The sequence below is a fragment of the Anomaloglossus baeobatrachus genome, chromosome 6 (assembly GCF_048569485.1).
Source record: "Anomaloglossus baeobatrachus isolate aAnoBae1 chromosome 6, aAnoBae1.hap1, whole genome shotgun sequence".
NCBI classification, from domain to species: Eukaryota; Metazoa; Chordata; class Amphibia; order Anura; family Aromobatidae; genus Anomaloglossus; species Anomaloglossus baeobatrachus.
This window is the reverse complement of record NC_134358.1, coordinates 299,369,870-299,388,611: the sequence shown is the minus strand read 5'-3', so window position 1 is coordinate 299,388,611 and position 18,742 is coordinate 299,369,870. Positions and strand designations below refer to the sequence as shown.

Genomic DNA, 18,742 nt, shown 5'->3' with positions numbered 1-18,742 from the left:
AGCTGAGCGCTCTCACATGCCGGCGGCCGGGCGCTCAGCTGAGCGCTCTCACATATCGGCGGCCGGGCGCTCAGCTGAGCGCTCTCACATGCCGGCGGCCGGGCGATCAGCTGAGCGCTCTCACATGTCGGCGGCCGGGCGCTCAGCTGAGAGCTCTCCCATGTCGGCGGCCGGGCGCTCAGCTGAGAGCTCTCCCATGCCGGCGGCCGGGCGCTCAGCTGAGAGCTCTCCCATGCCGGCGGCCGGGCGCTCAGCTGAGAGCTCTCACATGCCGGCGGCCGGGCGCTCAGCTGAGCGCTCTCACATGCCGGCGGCCGGGCGCTCAGCTGAGCGCTCTCACATGCCGGCGGCCGGGCGATCAGCTGATCGCTCTCACATGCCGGCGGCCGGGCGATCAGCTGAGCGCTCTCACATGCGGGCGGCTGGGCGCTCAGCTAAGCTCTCTCACATGCCGGCGGCCGAGCGCTCAGCTGAGAGCTCTCACATGCCGGCGGCCGGGCGCTCAGCTGAGCGCTCTCACATGCCGGCGGCCGGGCGATAAGCTAAGCTCTCTCAAATGCCAGCGGCCGGGCGCTCAGCTAAATGTTCGGCCACCGAGACAAAATAAAGTTTCTGTGATTAAAGAAAAAAGATGAGCATGCGCAGTGAAAAATAGAGGATTCCTCTGCTCAAAAAAGTTACATGCTGCGTTCCTTCCGCCCAGTGGACGCAACGCAGCGTCGGCCAGCGGAAGCAACGCAGGTACTTTTGGCACAATCCGTCATCCATACAAGTTTATGGGAAACAGCGGAATCCGTTAACGGATTCCGCTGTTTTCCAAAGGGGCGGATTGTGATGGAAGGAAATTAACGCAAGTGTGAAAGTACCCTAATTAGGAACTAAGCAGAGCTCTTATTTGGGCAGTACATGGCGCTCTTATTTTGGTTACCAGTATTTAGGCACTACTGGCAGTTTTCATACAATGTTCGGTTCCAAACTCATTCGGTGCCACGGCAGCATCAGGCTCTGTCCACACAGTCGGACAAGCAACCTGATGTCTCCTATTTCTTCAGCCAGAGCTGGGCGTTGGCTGTTTCATGTGCACTATTGCTCAGTTGTGCAGGAGTTAATTCCTGCTGACCTGGGGAACTATGCTAGGAGCTCAGGTTGCTAGTTACTAATCTCAGCCATCTCCTTCCTATATAAGATCCAGGAACTTGTTATTCAGTGCCGATAATAGTTCAGCTTTGCTGCAGCGAACACCGGTACCATTGCAGTTATCCAGGGCCTGGTGATCTGTTGTGTGCTTTTGTGTGGTATGGAAATATTCCTGTTAGTTTATTTCCTCCCTGTGTTTTATTTTCTCCTGGGTTTGTATTGTTTCTCCCCTGTGTCTGATTGCAGTGTGCATGTGTTTTGGTTTTTCCAGTCTGTGATATTTGTGGGGTTTGCTTCTCTGGTCCCAGCCCTCTCCTGGGGTGGGGGAGATGGAGTGTTAATTCAGGATCCAGACGACAATTAGGGTCACGCTGGCGGTCCAGACATGACTATCATCAAGCCTACCTCAGGGATGAGGGACAGCGCAGGGTCTGCAATCTGAGGGTCAGTCTAGAGATCCCTGCTCCAGTTGCCTCTACACTCCTGTGACAGCAATATTCTATATTATTTTTTCAGCACTACGTGGGGGCATTATTTGGGAAATTTATAATAATTTATTTAGGAGTTCATTTTAGTATGCATATCATTTATTTCTCTCTTAAAAGCCATAAACTGTTCCTTATTTTCTACCTACTGGATTTTAGTTGATAAAAAAGTGCTTTCAATGTCATCATTTCAGTGCCTGTATGCAGCAAATTAAAGACTAAGTAGTATTGTAAATTTGGATGTGTCATCAATTTCAGCGTGTAAATAGAACAATAGGATTTGCTATTTGGCAAGATAAGTTGACTGCAGTGCAGGTCACAAAGAATAGGCCACCCTTCCACCCCACCATCGATCTTCTGGAAGCCAGAAATGCTGAAATGTAATTCATGCAGAATACAGAAGCTGTTTGTCTTAGAATTATCAGCAAAGCCACATCTTAGCTGCTGTATTACCAATGAATGATGTACAAGGAATAAATATTGGCGCAAAGAGAACTGTTTGCTGTTACTGGGAATCTATTTACACAAGTAATGAAGGAAAGACTCTCTAATAAAGTCATACAAAACAAATTCTGAACGTTGACAAATGTTTCGTAAGGACATGAATAAAAGATTACGATGGCATTTATCCTTAGATGTACAAAGATAATAGCATAAAAGAACATCGGGTGACCAGCCCGCTTCTACCGCGACTACTGAAAGACAAACCAAAATACTCCGCAGGCAGTATAGACAACAAATACATATTTACATGCACACAGCTACGTCTAGTACTGTACAATGGATTCATTTCTTTTACAAAGATACAAATATGGAACCGTTTATGGTTTAATTATGTTAAGTTTTCTTATATATATTTCTTCTATTGTATCTTTTGCACATAATTATAGCAGCGACTATTATTCTTGAAATGCCTCCCTACTCTGCACAGCAGATCAGAGACAATATAGGAAGCAAGAGTTTATCAGCACACCACCTCAAGGTAACAATAGTAGCTTATTACACCAAAATATCCCAATAATAAATAATATAAAAGGAGTTTTTTATTAATGGTAAATATTTATTAAAACCATACATAAAATTTGACATACAATTAAAACCTACACAACGTGCGTTGGAGTGAGAGGCGGGGAGGCTGGTTGTGCGATCCACCATGGCTACAGGTTTGCTAATTGTGTTCTAATGGGGCAGTTGGTTTTGCGGTTATAGTATTTTACTATTGAAAGGTCAATCTGTAACCGTATTAATGACCGCATTACTGTTTAATTTAAGGTATACTTTAACTGTTCCCCATATATATACATATACAAACATTATACCTTATGTCCATGCTGGGTTGCATAGCCTGGTTTCCCTGCCTTTGGGTCTTGTGTAGGTTTTAATTGTATGTCAAATTTTATGTATGGTTTTAATAAATATTTACCATTAATAAAAAACTTTTATATTGGCTTTATTTATTATTGGGATATTTTGGTGTAATATTGCTGGTTGTATATCCTGATAGGATTAATGAATGATAGATTTTGATTTAATCCGGTTAAAACTTCTCAATTTGGGTATATAACAATAGTAGCTTGTTGGGTGAGGGGCACAGACAAAGGTGCAGAACTGTTCCATGGACGGGAATAAGGTAGAATGGATAATTGCATACACAATTGAAAAAAAAAAATGAAAAAAACCACATGTATTTGGCTAGCTATGGCTAAAAGCTCTGCATGAGGTTTAAAACGCTATAACAATATTTATTTTCATTCTTTTTCATCTTGAAATTTTTCAATTGCGGATGCTGGAATTCTGCACTTTACCTTACAGCAGATCACAGATTTGCTTTATAGCTATCAATGATCTATAGAGGTTTTATTGACTTCTATGGGAAATTGTTATGCTCATGCTCTACAACAAGTGCAGTAGTTACTTTGGGAGCAGGAGGAGGGGTAGTAGTAGTAGTAGTAGTAGTAGAAGGAGAAGGAGGAGAAGAAGGAGGAGGAGAAGGGCTGACCACATTTTTAACAAAAACTTGAACACATTTTTTGAGAAAATACTTGATTTAATACTTAGCAAGTACTCCGGCAGCTAGATTGACACTTACCTGGAAGACTCTGTTAGAAGATCAATTTTTTCAGAACTTAAGAATTTTTTTTCGTATTAAATTACTGTATTTTTCGGACTATAAGACGAACTTTTTTTCCCCCCCAAATGTTGGGGGAAAGTGGGGGGTGCGTCTTATAGTCTGATTGTAAGGCTGCGGGAATGAGGGTGCTGCGGTGGAGCGGGTCATCGGTGGCATGCGCAGGCTGTAGCAGCGCCTGCCGTGACCACGTGGGCCAGCTCATTACATATGCACGCCCATCCTCCCGCCCATCATCCCTCAGTGCTGAAGCCAGCGCTGACAGGTGGGAGGGATGATGGGCGGGAGACACGCGCATAGTAAAGAGCCGGCCCGCGTGATCATCCCTGGCAACTACAGCCTGGAGTGATCATGTATGGCTGTATTCACTGCTCAACGCGCATCATCATCAGTGCGGGGCGCAGTGAAAAAGTATACTCACCCGTCACCGTTCCCATGCAGCATCGTGATGTCCTCCTGTCTGCTGTCCGCTGATGTATGTGGAGTCTATTGGTGCGCACAGGGATGACGTCATCGCTGTGCTCACCGTTCTCTACACACATCAGCGGATGGCAGACAGGAGGACATCGAGATGCTGCAGACAACGGTGACGGCTCCACACAGGTCAGCGGCGCTGCTGCTGCCACAGACAGGAGGAGGAGCGATGCTGCAGGGAGGAAAGGTGAGTATAAACGTTTATTTTTTTGTGTGCCACAGGATGCAGGCCAAATAGCAGGATGGGGTATATTGCAGGATGGGGGTATATAGCAATATGGGGGTAAGCCATGCGGAGCCCATTATAGTTATTGGCGCAGTTTGTGTTCATCAAAGAATGAACTCATTTTTTAACAGGAGTTGCACTTTTCTGTTCCTATATCGGAACAATAAACCAGGACTTTCTACACCGGTGTGAACCTGGCCTTCATAACACCGAAGCATTGCAACCTACATCCTATTTATTTGGCTCCGATCTGATTTCTCCAGATTATCTGCAGTATGACGCACTGTTACACGTTTGTTTTTCCAATAAAAACAAATTTCAGGATGTGCTTTATTTCCTTTTCTTTAATGCCTTTCAACTGACTAATCATGAATTATATGGTCACAAAAAATGTATTGTTTAATTTAAGTTTTTATGCAATAAAAATCTATACAATTTTATGATTTTCTCTCCCCTAAATTCCACATACTATATATGCTTTTTACAGAAAAACATGTTTTTTGTTTTTGGTTAGTATCATTGTAGGCTGGGCTCCAATGTGAAAACAGAATTTACCACTGATAACAGGTCACAGCTCACCTCATAATCCCCGCAAAGAGATCTATGCCCAGGTCACAGAGCATGTTCACAAAACTGTGCCCATAAGTCTATAAATCACCTGCAGGCTGCACCTTTCATATGTACTGTACATAGAGCTGCTTTAAAGTAAATCTCAACTGTTATAAACCGAGCAATTTAACTCCGGTACCATTGTCATAAGAAATATAGGAAAAAATGATGGTCTCACAAAAGTACTTTTCCATACTTATGTAGAGCACTTAGGCAATTCAGAAGAGTTTGTTCAATAGTGGACAACCCCTTTAACATGACATTTACACAAGCACAAGTACAGTATTTTTCGGACTATAAGACGCACCGGACCATAAGACGCACCCTGCTTTTAGGGGAGGAAAATAGGAAAATAAAATTTTAAGCAAAAAATGTGGTCATGACACACTGTTATGGGGCGAGGATCTGCTATCTACACTGTTGTGGGGGTAATGTCCCCAAATTCTCTGCTAAGGTACCCCATCCTGGTAATGATCCTCCTGCCTTGTATATGTACCCCATCCTGGTATATGCCCTTATCCTGCTATATACCCCCATCCTGCTATATTCTCCCCATCCTGATATATACTGCCATCCTGGTATATGCCCTTATCCTGCTATATACCCCATCCTGCTATATGGCATGTATCCTGTATCACACAAAAAAATAAACGTTTATACTCACCTTTCCTCACTCCATGCAGCATCGCTCCTCCCAGTCTGTGGCGGCAGCAGCACTGCTGACTTATGTGGAGCATTCACTGTTCCCCGCAGCATCGCTCATCCTGCTGTCTGCCGGTCAGCTGACCTGCGTGACTAGTGGCACGCACAGCGATGACGTCATCGCTGTGCTCACCGCTAGCAACACAGATCAGCTGGACGGCAGACAGGAGGAGATTGCGGTGCTGCAGGGGAACGGTGACGGGCGAGTATACTGATTCACTGCCCCCAGCGCTGACCTGTGTGGAGCCGATCCCCTGCAGCATCGCAATGTCCTCCTGTCTGCCAGCTGATGTGTGTGGAGAGCGCGCACAAGGATGACGTCATCTCTGTGTTCACCGCTTGCTACACAGATCGGCTGGCTGGCAGACAGGAGGAGATCGCGATGCTGCAGGAGAACGGTGACGGGTGAGTGTACCGTACTTATTCACTGCCCCACACGCAGATGATGATGCGCGGGGGGCAGTGAATACAGCCGCACATGATCACTCCAGGCTGTAGTTGCCAGGGGTGATCACGGCCGGCTGTTTAATATGCGCGCACCCCCCGCCCATCATTCCGCCCACCTGTCAGCGCTGATGGGCGGGATGATGGGCGTGCATATGTAATGAGCGGGCCCACGTGGTCACGACAGGCGCTGCCACAGCCTGCTCGTGCCGCCGATGACCCGCTCCACCACAGCACCCTCATTCCCAGCCGCAGCCCTATATTCAGACCATAAGACGCACCCCCTACTTTCCCCCAACATTTGGGGGGAAAAAAGTGCGTCTTATGGTCCGAAAAATACGGTATATATATAAAAAAAAAAATTTAAGAATTTGAGCCAGCTGCTCAACAGTGTCCCATGATGGCCTTGTTATTTACTGTATATTCTGAGCCAACCAATAGATCATCATACTGTATAATGGCAAACACTTTAAAGGGAACCTGTCAGCAGAAATGTCCCCTAAAACCTAACAGATTCCCCCTCTGCAGCTCCTGGGCTGCATTCTATAAAGGTCCCTGTTATGATTGTGCCCACTTTCTGACCGAAAAAAAGTGTTTATAAAGTTGTACCTTTTTGGCTTCTGATTCTGTAAATCCGTCACGGGGGCGGGCTGCCTGATGGCCGTTATTCTGCCCCCTGGTCCTGTATGCCGCCCCCATCGCTGATTTCAATACTTCTGGACGCCGCCCACTGCTCCAGCCATCCCCGCGCATGCCCAGTGCCCATCTCTCGGGGATGAGCACTGTGCCCAGCGTCACGTGCACGCAGGGTTAAGATTATGGGCGGTGCTGTGATGTTTATTCCTAAGCAACCGCCCATAATCGCGGGACCGCGCTTTCGGTGTAGTCACTGCTCCGCGCTCTTCCCATCTATTTCCTGCCTCGGGGCAAGATGGGAAGGAGGCGAAGTGAGGTCAGCAGCAGCGCGCTTGCGCAGAAAGAAGCAGGCCGAGGGGGAAAGCGCGGTCCCGCGATTATGGGCGGTTGCTTAGGAATAAACATCACAACACCGCCCATAATCTTAACCCTGCGTGCACGTCACCAGCGGTGACGCTGGGCACAGTGCTCATCCCCGAGAGATGGGCACTGGGCATGCGCGGGGATGGCTGGAGCAGTGGGCGGCGTCCAGAAGTATTGAAATCAGCGATGGGGGCGGCATACAGGACCAGGGGGCAGAATAACGGCCATCAGGCAGCCCGCCCCCGTGACGGATTTACAGAATCAGAAGCCAAAAAGGTACAACTTTATAAACACTTTTTTTCGGTCAGAAAGTGGGCACAATCATAACAGGGACCTTTATAGAATGCAGCCCAGGAGCTGCAGAGGGGGAATCTGTTAGGTTTTAGGGGACATTTCTGCTGACAGGTTCCCTTTAAATTAATCAAAGGGAATCTGTCAGCACGTTTTTGCCTCCTCATATGAAAACAGTATAATGTAGGCAAAGAGATCCCGAATATAATGATGTATCACTTAGATTACTTGGTGCAGCCTTCTGCATTTTTAGATTTAGTCATGTAGCAGAGCTGAGAGAGCTGTCCTGCCCACAACAGGCTCTCTATAGAGATTGTACAAGGACAGTGAGGTGTCAGAGGAAGAGGCAAGCCGGACTGCTGTGCAGGTGACATTGTAGTCTGAGCAAAAATAAATCCGGCTGTTTCAACAAACACAGCAAATAAACAACAGATCGGACCTTAACAAGACAGGCATCCCTGAATTCTATGCTTTAACCTCTGCAGCTTGTGGTTTTCAGCTTATATAGCAAAAATCTGCTGACAGATTCCCTTCAAAGAACAGTCTCACCGTGCTTCTGACATCCACCAAATGTTGCAGGACTTCTGCCCAGTTTGACAATATCATGGATGATGGGAAAGTTTGACTACTTACCCAGTTATACCCAAAAAATGCACTGGCTCTTTCCCTAGTGGTTGCACAGAAATGACCCCACCTCATAACAAAGGCAGTACTAAGCTGTCCCCTATAATGAACTCTACTAAGACCCTCAGCCACGTTTCTGCAGCTTTTATGTAGGCTCAACCAGTTGCACTTCCAAAGTGCTTGGTAAGGCATAAGGAGTGTCAACTGATACCTTCATAATCCTAATGATTGACCTAGTACCCAGGAGAAAACTTTGCAGTGTACAAAAGAATAAGTGAATAATCCAACAAGTCTTTAGAATTTACCCAGGTAAAAAAAAAGATAGCTTGGTATGTCAGTAATGGGCATGCATAGAACATAGGCATAATTGCCGCTTACCAGCTCGTTTTGCTTCACTGCAGGCTAAACCCATTTCTTCTTTAAGTTCTCGGTTCTCATTTGCTATGGTTTCTCCTACAGTCACAAACCTCCCAACTGCCTGGTTTACGGCTTGACCTACTCGCTGGATGGCCTGCAACGTCTTCTCGGATTTCTTTGGTTTTTCTTTGTGGTTAATAAGCGTTGTTATCTAAAAAGAGACAACATAGGATTGACATTAGCAGTCATTCTAAAAAGGACAATGAAACTAGTGTCTTTACAGGGTAGGTTAAGATGCCAACATATCTTGATGGAGAGGAGCCTTTTTAAAATATGTACCTATATCAAGGGAAACAATTACATGTCCCTCCTGTATGCAGAACACTGCATCAAGTGAGAAGTCATGGTTTATTGTACTCCACTGTCACATTATAAGAGCAGTAACATTTTTATTTTTAAGCAAATGTAACCATATGAACCTTTTTTTTGTTGGGTGAGTTGCATCTTTCAGTGGCACCATATTGGGGTACATAGAATTTATAATAAAAAAAAACAAAACAAAAAAAAACAAAAAATCCCAAAACTTAATAAAGGCATAGGGAAAAAAAACAAAACAAAAAAAAAAAACAACAGCAAGTCCAACAAAATTGTTTTACCATTTTTACATATTACACCGTTCACTGTGCTGCACAAATGTGTTATCTTCCCTCTGTGGCTCAGTACGATTATAGCGATGCCAAATTTGTATAAATTTGTATAATTTTGTTTATGGCTTATTAGTTTTGTACATTGATGGCTTGATGACCTACAATGTCCATTTTCACGAAAGGTCGCCAAGTATGAAGCCGGCTCAGGAGCTTGCTTCAATCGTCGCAGTGTAACCACTTAAATGCAGCTGCCACTTTTTTATAGCGACATTTAAAGCGTAACCATCATTTTAATTTTTATTTAACAAATAGTATACATGAAAATTAACAACTTTGTAATATATCTTTTCACGCAAATTTGCTTCTTTCTCTGCCAGGATTGATCAGTCATTATCGAAATTCTCAATTGTGAGATAAAATCTGTATTCAGTGAAGACTTTCCCACTACTGAGATGGCAGTTGTTACTGATGAGATTCTATTATGACGGGAGGAGGGAGGAGATAGAGGCAGAACTCCTCCCTCTTCTGTCTACAGATCTATCTACAAATCTATCTGTACCTACTGCAGAAAAAAAAAAAAATTCTCTTTGCACAATTTTGCTTTTTTTTGGAAACATTATATTCTAAGAGCGTTAATGTTAATTTCTGTAGAATAAAGACTAGTAAAAAGGCTGCTTTTCTGCTTGACGAGCTATATTTTTTTTATTGGTATAATTTTGAAGTGCATGCATTTTAGAACCTTAGGGGTTAAAAAGTATCATGAAAACTAAGAAACACAAAAGACAAATCAGGGAAGAAGTTGTTAAGAATAGTTAAACAGGGATAGGTTATTAAAAAAAAAAAAAAAAAGTGCCTAAGCTCTGAACATCTCATGGAACACTGTTCCAAAAATGATAGCTATGCAGTTTTGCCAAACACTTTCCAAGACATGGTCGTCCACCTAAAGCGACATCTCAAGGAAGGAGAGCATAAATTAGAGAAGCCGCCAAGAGACCCATTGTCATGTTGTTAGCGCTGCAGAGATCCATATTTCAGGTTGGAGAATATGTCCACAGCAAAACTTATACTCCAATAATCTGACATGTATGTATGTTACGCGGGCTTTGCACGTTGCGACATCGCAAGCCGATGCTGCGATGTCACACACGATAGTCCCCGCCCCCGTCGCAGGTACGATATCTTGTGATAGCTGGCGTAGCGAAAATTATCGCTACGCCAGCTTCACATGCACTCACCTGCCCTGCGACCGTCGCTCTGGCCGGCGACCAGCCTCCTTCCTAAGGGGGTGGGTCGTGCGGCATCATAGCAACGTCACACGGCAGGCTGCCAATAGCGGCGGAGGGGCGGAGATGAGCAGGATGTAAACATCCCGCCCACCTCCTTCCTTCCGCATTGTGGCCGGCGGCAGGTAAGGAGATGTTCCTCGCTCCTGCGGCTTCACACACAGCAATGTGTGCTGCCGCAGGAACGCGGAACAACATCGTACCTGTCGCGGCACCGGCATTCTGGAAATGTCGGAGCCTGCACCGATGATACGATAACGACGCTTTTGCGCTCGTTCATCGTATCATCTAGGATTTACACACTACGACATCGCAAGTGACGCCGGATGTGCGTCACTTTCGATTTGACCCCACCGACATCGTACCTGCGATGTCGTAGTGTGCAAAGCCACCCTTAGAGTGGTAAGAAGACATTTTTCAAAGCCAGCCATAAAAAGTCCATTTTGCAGTTTGCAAAAAGCTAACATGTAGAAGAGGGTGCCCTGGTCAGATGAGACAAAATAAAGAACATTTTATATGCAAACTGCTATGTCTGGCAGAAAACTAGCACTGCACATCAACCTGAAAACACCATCCCCACAGTGAAACATGGTGATGGCAGCATCATGCTGTGGGGAAGCTGGTTAGAGTTGATGGAAGATGGATGGAGCCAAATACAGGGAAACCCTGGAAGAAAACCTGTTTATAAGATGTGCTAAATTCGGTAAAAGGAAAGATGGAAGGCCTAAGCCACACGGCGAGAAAAACAGTGCGAGTGGAGTGCGATAAAACATCGCATTCCCCTCGGACCAATTCTAGCCTGTGTGTCAGCACACATGAGCGATTATTTTCTCAGCCCTAATCGGACTGAGAAAACAATCGCAGCATGCTGAGACTGTAAGCTGAGACTCGCTCTCGCACCCATTCAAGTGAATGGGGCGAGAGAAAAATCGCACTGCACTCGCGGTACATCGGTGTACCGCTAGTGCAGTGCGAGAATGGCAATAGCCGGCTATGCAGGAGAGAGGGAGAGAAATCCCTCCCTCCCCTCCTGAGTGCCGGCCCGCCCCCCGCAGCTGAGGTCTGCTCGCACGAACGGACCTCAGTTGCAAGGACACACGCATGACACTCGGCTCTGCTGTACTGCCAGCATGAGCCGAGTGTCATGCAAGTGGATCGCAGTAGTCCCCGTGTGGCCCCAGCCTAACAGCAGATCACTTCATTGTAAAAATTATGTCAGCTTTATTCTTCAGGTCAGTGTGATTATAGCAGTACCACATTTATTTAATTTTATGTTTTGCCACTTTTAGACCATAAGACCTATTTTGTTAAAAAAAAAAAAAAAATAGCTTTTACATTGCAGTATTGTGAGCTATAGCTTTTTTTATTTTTTTTTCACTGATGGAGATGGATAGTGGTTTGTTTCTTTGTGGGACAATATGATGTTTTCAGTGATACAATTTTTATTTCTATTTGACTTTTTGATCGCTTTTTATTCCACTTTTGCTGTCAGCTGTATGATGAAAAGACATGGTTTTTGCTACTTTTTTTTTTTAACAGTGTTCACTGAACGTTTAACAAGTGTAACAGTAATATAGAATGGGTTGTTACGGACAGGGCGATACCAAATGTGTACTTTTTTGTTTATTTTTTTTACATAAACATACATATATATTGGAATTTTTTTAATTGTTTTTTATTTTCTGATTTATTATTTTAAATTTTTACTTAGCACCTATATGGGACATACTTTTTATTCCCCTGATCACTGGTATAATATAGTTCAATGCTCGATCATTGCAATACATTATACAGTCAGTTTTACACTGTCAGAAGCATCAGGGATCAAGCTCTTGGCATGATCTGTGAAATTACCCATAGCTGGGTAACACAAAAGAGTCATGACGACCTTAAGTCACCATGGCAACGATTGGGAACTCACGATCACATCGCAGGGGCACAGATTGGAGGTAAGATGGAGAGCTATTCCTCTCCCAATCCCCTAAGTGCCACAATCAATATCAATTGCAGCATTTAGAGGGTTGAACAGACAGGGATGGTACAGTGACCGTCCCTGGTGGTGAGGGCTGAGGCTCGGCTGTCAAATAATGGTAAATTTCGGTCAATTTATTTTGGGATACTTTCTAAAAAAAAAAAATCACAGAAAATTTTAAAATAATTTGCAATTTGAAAACTTTGAATGTTTATCCCTTTAATTTAGATAGTCACACCACACAAAATAGTCAATAAAATAACTTTCCTCTCACGTCAGCTTTACATCAACACCATCCGTAAGTTGTTCTTTTAGCAGTAATTTTTCATTTTTTTCAAGGAAACTTACAAAACTTGTATTTTTAGGGACCTACTCAGTGTTGAAGTGACTTTGGAGAAGTTACGGTAATAACAATATTGGAAAACCCCAAAAGTGATAACTTTTCAGGAATTAATGCAAAGTGGCATGACCGGTACCCTGAACAGGTACAGCAAGTATAACCATGAGGCTCCTGGGCCATTAGTTGGCTGTTAATTGCCATGGCAACCATCAGGACCACACAATCATGATCTCAGGATGCTGATGGGGTTAAAGAGGAAGCCCCCACACTCTGTTAATCATCTAGATGCCGTCGTCACTAGTGCAAGCAGTTTCTAAGGGGTTAAACGGCATGGTCGGTGCCAACACCGATCGTGACTGATGCACCAGGGTGTCCGCTATAGTGTACAGCTGGAAACGGCTCCATCTTTACCTATCGGGGGATGCTATTCACTTATAGTTCAAGTCTGTTTTAAGTTGTATTGGTGGTCACTCCAGTGCAGAAAAAAAATAGAAGCCACTGGTGCTTTAACCACTTCACCCCAGGCTGATTTTCCACGTTTGGTTTTTTGCTCCCCTTCTCCAAGAGCCGTAACTTTATTTGTCCGTCAATCTTGCCATGTGAGGGCTTGTTTTTTTGTGGGACGAGTTGTACTTTTAAATGAAACCATAAGTTTTACCATATAGTGCACTGGAATACGGCAAAAAAAAATCCAAGTGTGAAAAACTTGCAAAAAAAAAGTGTGATTGCACTATTGTTTTCGGGATATTTTATTCACAGTGTTCACTATATGGTAAAAATGACATGTTGGTGCGATGCCTCAGGTTGGTATGAGTTCATAGATTTCCAACATGTATAGCTTTACTTTTATCTAAGGGGTTAAAAAAAATCAGAAGTTTGTCCAAAAAAAGTGGAGCGCTTTTTGCGCCATTTTCCGTGATTCGTTGCATGCTTATTTTTCGGGATCTATGGCTCAGTGATGGCTTACTTTTTGCGTCCCAAGCTGACGCTTTTAAATGGTACCATTTTTTACGCAGCTGCTACGTTTTGATCGCCTGTTATTGCATTTTGCGCAAAATTTGCGGCGACCAAAAAAAACGTAATTTTGTAATTTTGGTTTTTGGAACTTTTTTGCCACTACGCCGTTTACACTATACAACCATTTTATCAAGAGCAAAAGCAAAAAATTAAACCGTTAACCAGTTAGAAGCTTCAAATAAGTAAACACAGAAGAAAAATGAAAATAATTAATTTGAAGAAGAATAGAGGTGACATTGAAAACATCAATGCATTGCAATACTAAAGCCCACTTTACACGTTGCAATTAGTTGTACAATCGCATTTGCGATGTGACACGCCCAGGTTGCATACGGGATCTATGAGATTTCACGTTGGTCGTTCATTTGCTGTCACACGTGCGTTAGTAGTCTATGTTAAATTGGTCAATTTTGTGTGCGATCCTTTAGATCATGTGTTCTGTGACGTATGCATTGAGCACCTTTTTTTTTTTTTTTTATTTATTGACTTGCCAAGCGTGTGTAATGTGTAGGGATGAGTTTTTACTATGTCATCTGCCATTCAGCTCTGCTACATGGCCACCGACAGCAGACACAGACAGCCATGTAGCAGAGCTGAATGGCAGATGACAGCAGACACAGACAGAGCCGCACTGTCAGAATGAACTCGGGTGAACTTCACCCGACTTCATTGTCATGCTGCGGCTCTGTCTGTGTTGCGCCCTGATTAGCGGTCACCTGTGAAGGGCTCACCGGTGACCGCTAATCTCCTAAGTTACTGAAGTTAGCAGCCCTCTCTCATATACTCACCAATCCCCGATCCCCGGCGCTGCACGGCATTCACACTGCTCCGGCGGCTTTTACTGTTTTGAAAAAGCCGGCCGCCCATTAAACAATTTCATATTCCCTGCTTTCCCCGCCCACCGGCGCCTATGATTGGTTACAGTGAGACACGCCCCCACTCTAAGTGACAGGTGTCACACTGCACCCTATCACAGCAGCCGGTGGGCGTGTCTATACTGTGTAGTGAAATAAATAATTAAATAATTAAAAAAAACGGCGTGCGGTCCCCCCATTTTTAAAACCAGCCAGATAAAGCCATACGGCTGAAGGCTGGTATTCTCAGGATGGGGAGCTCCACGTTATGGGGAGCCCCCCACCCTAACAATATCAGCCAACAGCCGCCCAGAATTGCCGCATACATTATATGCGACAGTTCTAGGACTGTACCCGGCTCTTCCCGATTTACCCTGGTGCGTTGGCAAATCGGGGTAATAAGGAGTTATTGGCAGCCCATAGCTGCCAATAAGTCCTAGATTAATCATGTCAGGCGTCTATGAGACACCCTCCATGATTAATCTGTAAATTACAGTAAATAAACACACACGCCCAAAAAAAAACCTTTATTAGAAATAAAAACACAAACATATACCCTGGTTCACCACTTTAATCAGCCCCAAAAAGCCCTCCTTGTCCGGCGTAATCCAAGATGATGCAGCGTCGCTTCCAGCGCTGCTGCATGGAGGTGACCGGAGCCGCAGCAGACACAGCCGCTCCGGTCACCTCCACACAGCAAATGAAGACAGCCGCGCGATCAGCTGCTGTCACTGAGGTTACCCGCGGCCACCGCTGCATCCACCGCTGGATCCAGTGACAGCGGGTAACCTCAGTGACAGCAGCTGATCGCGCGGCTGTCTTCATTTGCTGTGTGGAGGTGACCGGAGCGGCTGTGTCTGCTGCGGCTCCGGTCACCTCCATGCAGCAGCGCTGGAAGCGACGCTGCATCATCTTGGATTACGCCGGACAAGGAGGGCTTTTTGGGGCTGATTAAAGTGGTGAATGTTTGTGTTTTTATTTCTAATAAAGGTTTTTTCGGGCGTGTGTGTTTATTTACTGTAATTTACAGATTAATCATGGAGGGTGTCTCATAGACGCCTGACATGATTAATCTAGGACTTATTGGCAGCTATGGGCTGCCAATAACTCCTTATTACCCCGATTTGCCAACGCACCAGGGCAAATCGGGAAGAGCCGGGTACAGTCCCAGAACTGTCGCATATAATGTATGCGGCAATTCTGGGCGGCTGTTGGCTGATATTGTTAGGGTGGGGGGCTCCCCATAACGTGGAGCTCCCCATCCTGAGAATACCAGCCTTCAGCCGTATGGCTTTATCTGGCTGGTTTTAAAAATGGGGGGACCGCACGCCGTTTTTTTTAATTATTTAATTATTTATTTCACTACACAGTATAGACACGCCCACCGGCTGCTGTGATTGGGTGCAGTGTGACACCTGTCACTCAGAGTGGGGGCGTGTCTCACTGTAACCAATCATAGGCGCCGGTGGGCGGGGAAAGCAGGGAATATGAAATTGTTTAATGGGCGGCCGGCTTTTTCAAAACAGTAAAAGCCGCCGGAGCAGTGTGAATGCCGTGCAGCGCCGGGGATCGGGGATCGGTGAGTATATGAGAGAGGGGGATAGACTGACATGGACAGAGAGTGAGGGACAGAGATAGTGACCGACTGACAGAGATTAGTGAATGACAGACATTGTGAGGCGCTTCAGAACGCAGCTTTTCAGCTGCGCTCTGAAGCAGACCTTTTTTAAGCTGCGGTGCAGAGCGCACACCTGCGCACATAGCATCAGACACCAAAATCGTATGAGGGATGTCACACGTTACAATTCACTAGGTTCGTGCAACAAAACGCTCAATTCTAGAGAATGATACGATGTGTTTGCGATCAACGGTTTTGCGTTCAATCCTGATCGCACGTAGCTGTCACACGCAGATACCTCACAAACGATGCCGGATGTGCGTCACTTACAACTTGACCCCAACGACGGATTGTGAGATATATTGAAGCGTGTGTAGCGGGCTTAACACCACGACATCAAAAACTGCACTTAAAAAGACTGGCTGTATGCATTGGCAAAGTTTTTCAAAGGCCATACAACAGCTAATATCTTTTCCATTTCTCCATTGTCTCGCCATGAGCCTACGTACTGTGTACACAAAGTGTATAAAGAAGTATGACAGTCACAAAAATGTCAGGAATTTTAATGCCATAGGAAAGGTGTGTACGGTCTTCACAGCATACTTATGCGTGAATCAACCTATTTGTACTTTGTTTTTCATTGGAATTTCAATGTAACTTCCAGACATCATCTTATCGATCACACTACAGTATCGTCACCCAAGCACCTTTTCACACCGACAATAATCTGCGTTTAACATTACTAGAATCCAGTCGGCACAAATTATTTACCTCAATAAATGGCAACTCATTCTGGTTCTTACATCACAGAGGTTACCGCGCCATTGAAAAATAAAGGAAAAACAGCATAAATGTTCTAAAGTAACAAAGTAAACTATACTCATCTAATGAATGATTAACAGTCATGAACAATTTCGGTTTCTGAAAATTGTTTCAAATCTAATGACTGATTCTTATGTTTTCTTTGCCCTGATTTAACAAAACACTTCTACTTTTAACCATTAAGTATGGATTTTGCACAAAACACGCAAAATGTTTAATGTAGCCAAAAATGTATACAATATTATATCAATTTATTGAACATTCATTCTTCAATTTTTTGGGAAATGAATTATTGCGCGCCTTTTCCTTCTCTCTTCAAAGCTTCTTTGACACCTTTTCTTCTGTAGAAGGCCTGAGGATCTTCTGTGTGAAGCATCCAGCAGTAGTCCCCCATCATATTCACTTTCCAACTACCTTGATATCATTGTTCCACCTGCTTGATATCCTGATGAAATCTCCTTGCTCCAAGGTTTTCAAGAAAGGAGTCTAAAGGGGAACGTAAAAAATGTAACTTCAAATTCATCAGACAACCCAAGAATTTGAAACATTTTAGCATGTTCTCCATGTGGTGATCTCCCCCCATACCCGGCAGGTAATAGCAGCGTGCTACAGCCAGGACCTGCCACAAATAATTAGAGGTGAAGCAAAGCTCCGCCCGCAATTGTTAACCTCTTATGTTCCACTGTCAAACTGAAAGCAGGATTACATATGCGCCGGCATTGGGGGGGTTGCCATTTTAAGAGCCTTTGGCCAGGCTTCAAAGGAGACTGATTTTTTTACTATACGCAGCAATGCTGTGGTATGCAGCAATGTTGTATGTACAGTATATAGGATAAGCAATCAGACAAATCACAGTTGATAGTCCACTAAGTGGACTATTAAAAACAGTAAGAATAAAAAAAAGTTTTAAAAAATATGTGAAACAAAAAAAAAACAAGTTCAAATCACCCCCTTTTTGTCCCATTAAAAATAAAGATAATAAAAAAAAAAAATACACATGTGATATTGCCATGTTCAGCAGAGTCCAATCTATCAAAATATAAGGATAATTAACCTGATTGGTAATTGTAAACACTGTAAACAAAAAAAAAAATTCAAGAACGTCAAAATTGGCTGCTGCAATCACACTACTTCATTGAGTCTTGTAAAAAGGTGACAACCTCAGATTTGCCAGTAAAATAATAAAAACAATCCCCCCCCCAAAAAAAAGTTACAATTCCTTTTTTTCCACAAGTTGGCTACATTTGGAATTTTTTCCCGTTTTTACAGCAAGCATGTGGTTTTGATGTGATTTTTTGCAAGATGCACCGTTGGTGCAGGAATATGGTGTATAAATTTCAGCACCAAATCTGCTACTCTTTTTATTAAAAAAAAGAAAAACACGGTTTTCTGCCAAGAGACGCAGGTTTGTGAACTTCGTGACCTCACCTGTGAGGAGGTCACCTGAGGTTAGTTTACCTGCGGTCACAGGTGGAATACCATGGGAACCTGCAGCTATGATCGCAGATAAACAGTGATGTCACCGCTCATCGCTGCAGCTAATTCAGTCTCTGCCTGAAGCCCATAGTGTGTGGTCATGTTCTGTGTCCGCGCGCTGTGACTTCAGTAATGTAGCAGAGCATGGATCATTGTGGGACCTCGTGGATTACGTTAGAACTGGGTTTTGGGGTTAATAAAGGGGTGAAAGACAGTGGTGTTTTTTTATATTTTGTG

At 44.2% G+C, this 18,742-nt stretch overlaps 1 protein-coding gene across 1 annotated transcript in view; it reads right to left on the bottom strand.

Annotated features, from left to right (window-relative positions):
• CTNNAL1 (catenin alpha like 1) overlaps positions 1-18,742 on the bottom strand; it is a 321,643-nt gene that overhangs the window by 134,869 nt on the left and 168,032 nt on the right. Inside the window, exon 2 of the mRNA XM_075314887.1 lies at positions 8,498-8,687. Coding sequence (XP_075171002.1) covers positions 8,498-8,687 — 190 coding nt within the window. The remainder of the gene's footprint in view (positions 1-8,497; positions 8,688-18,742) is intronic.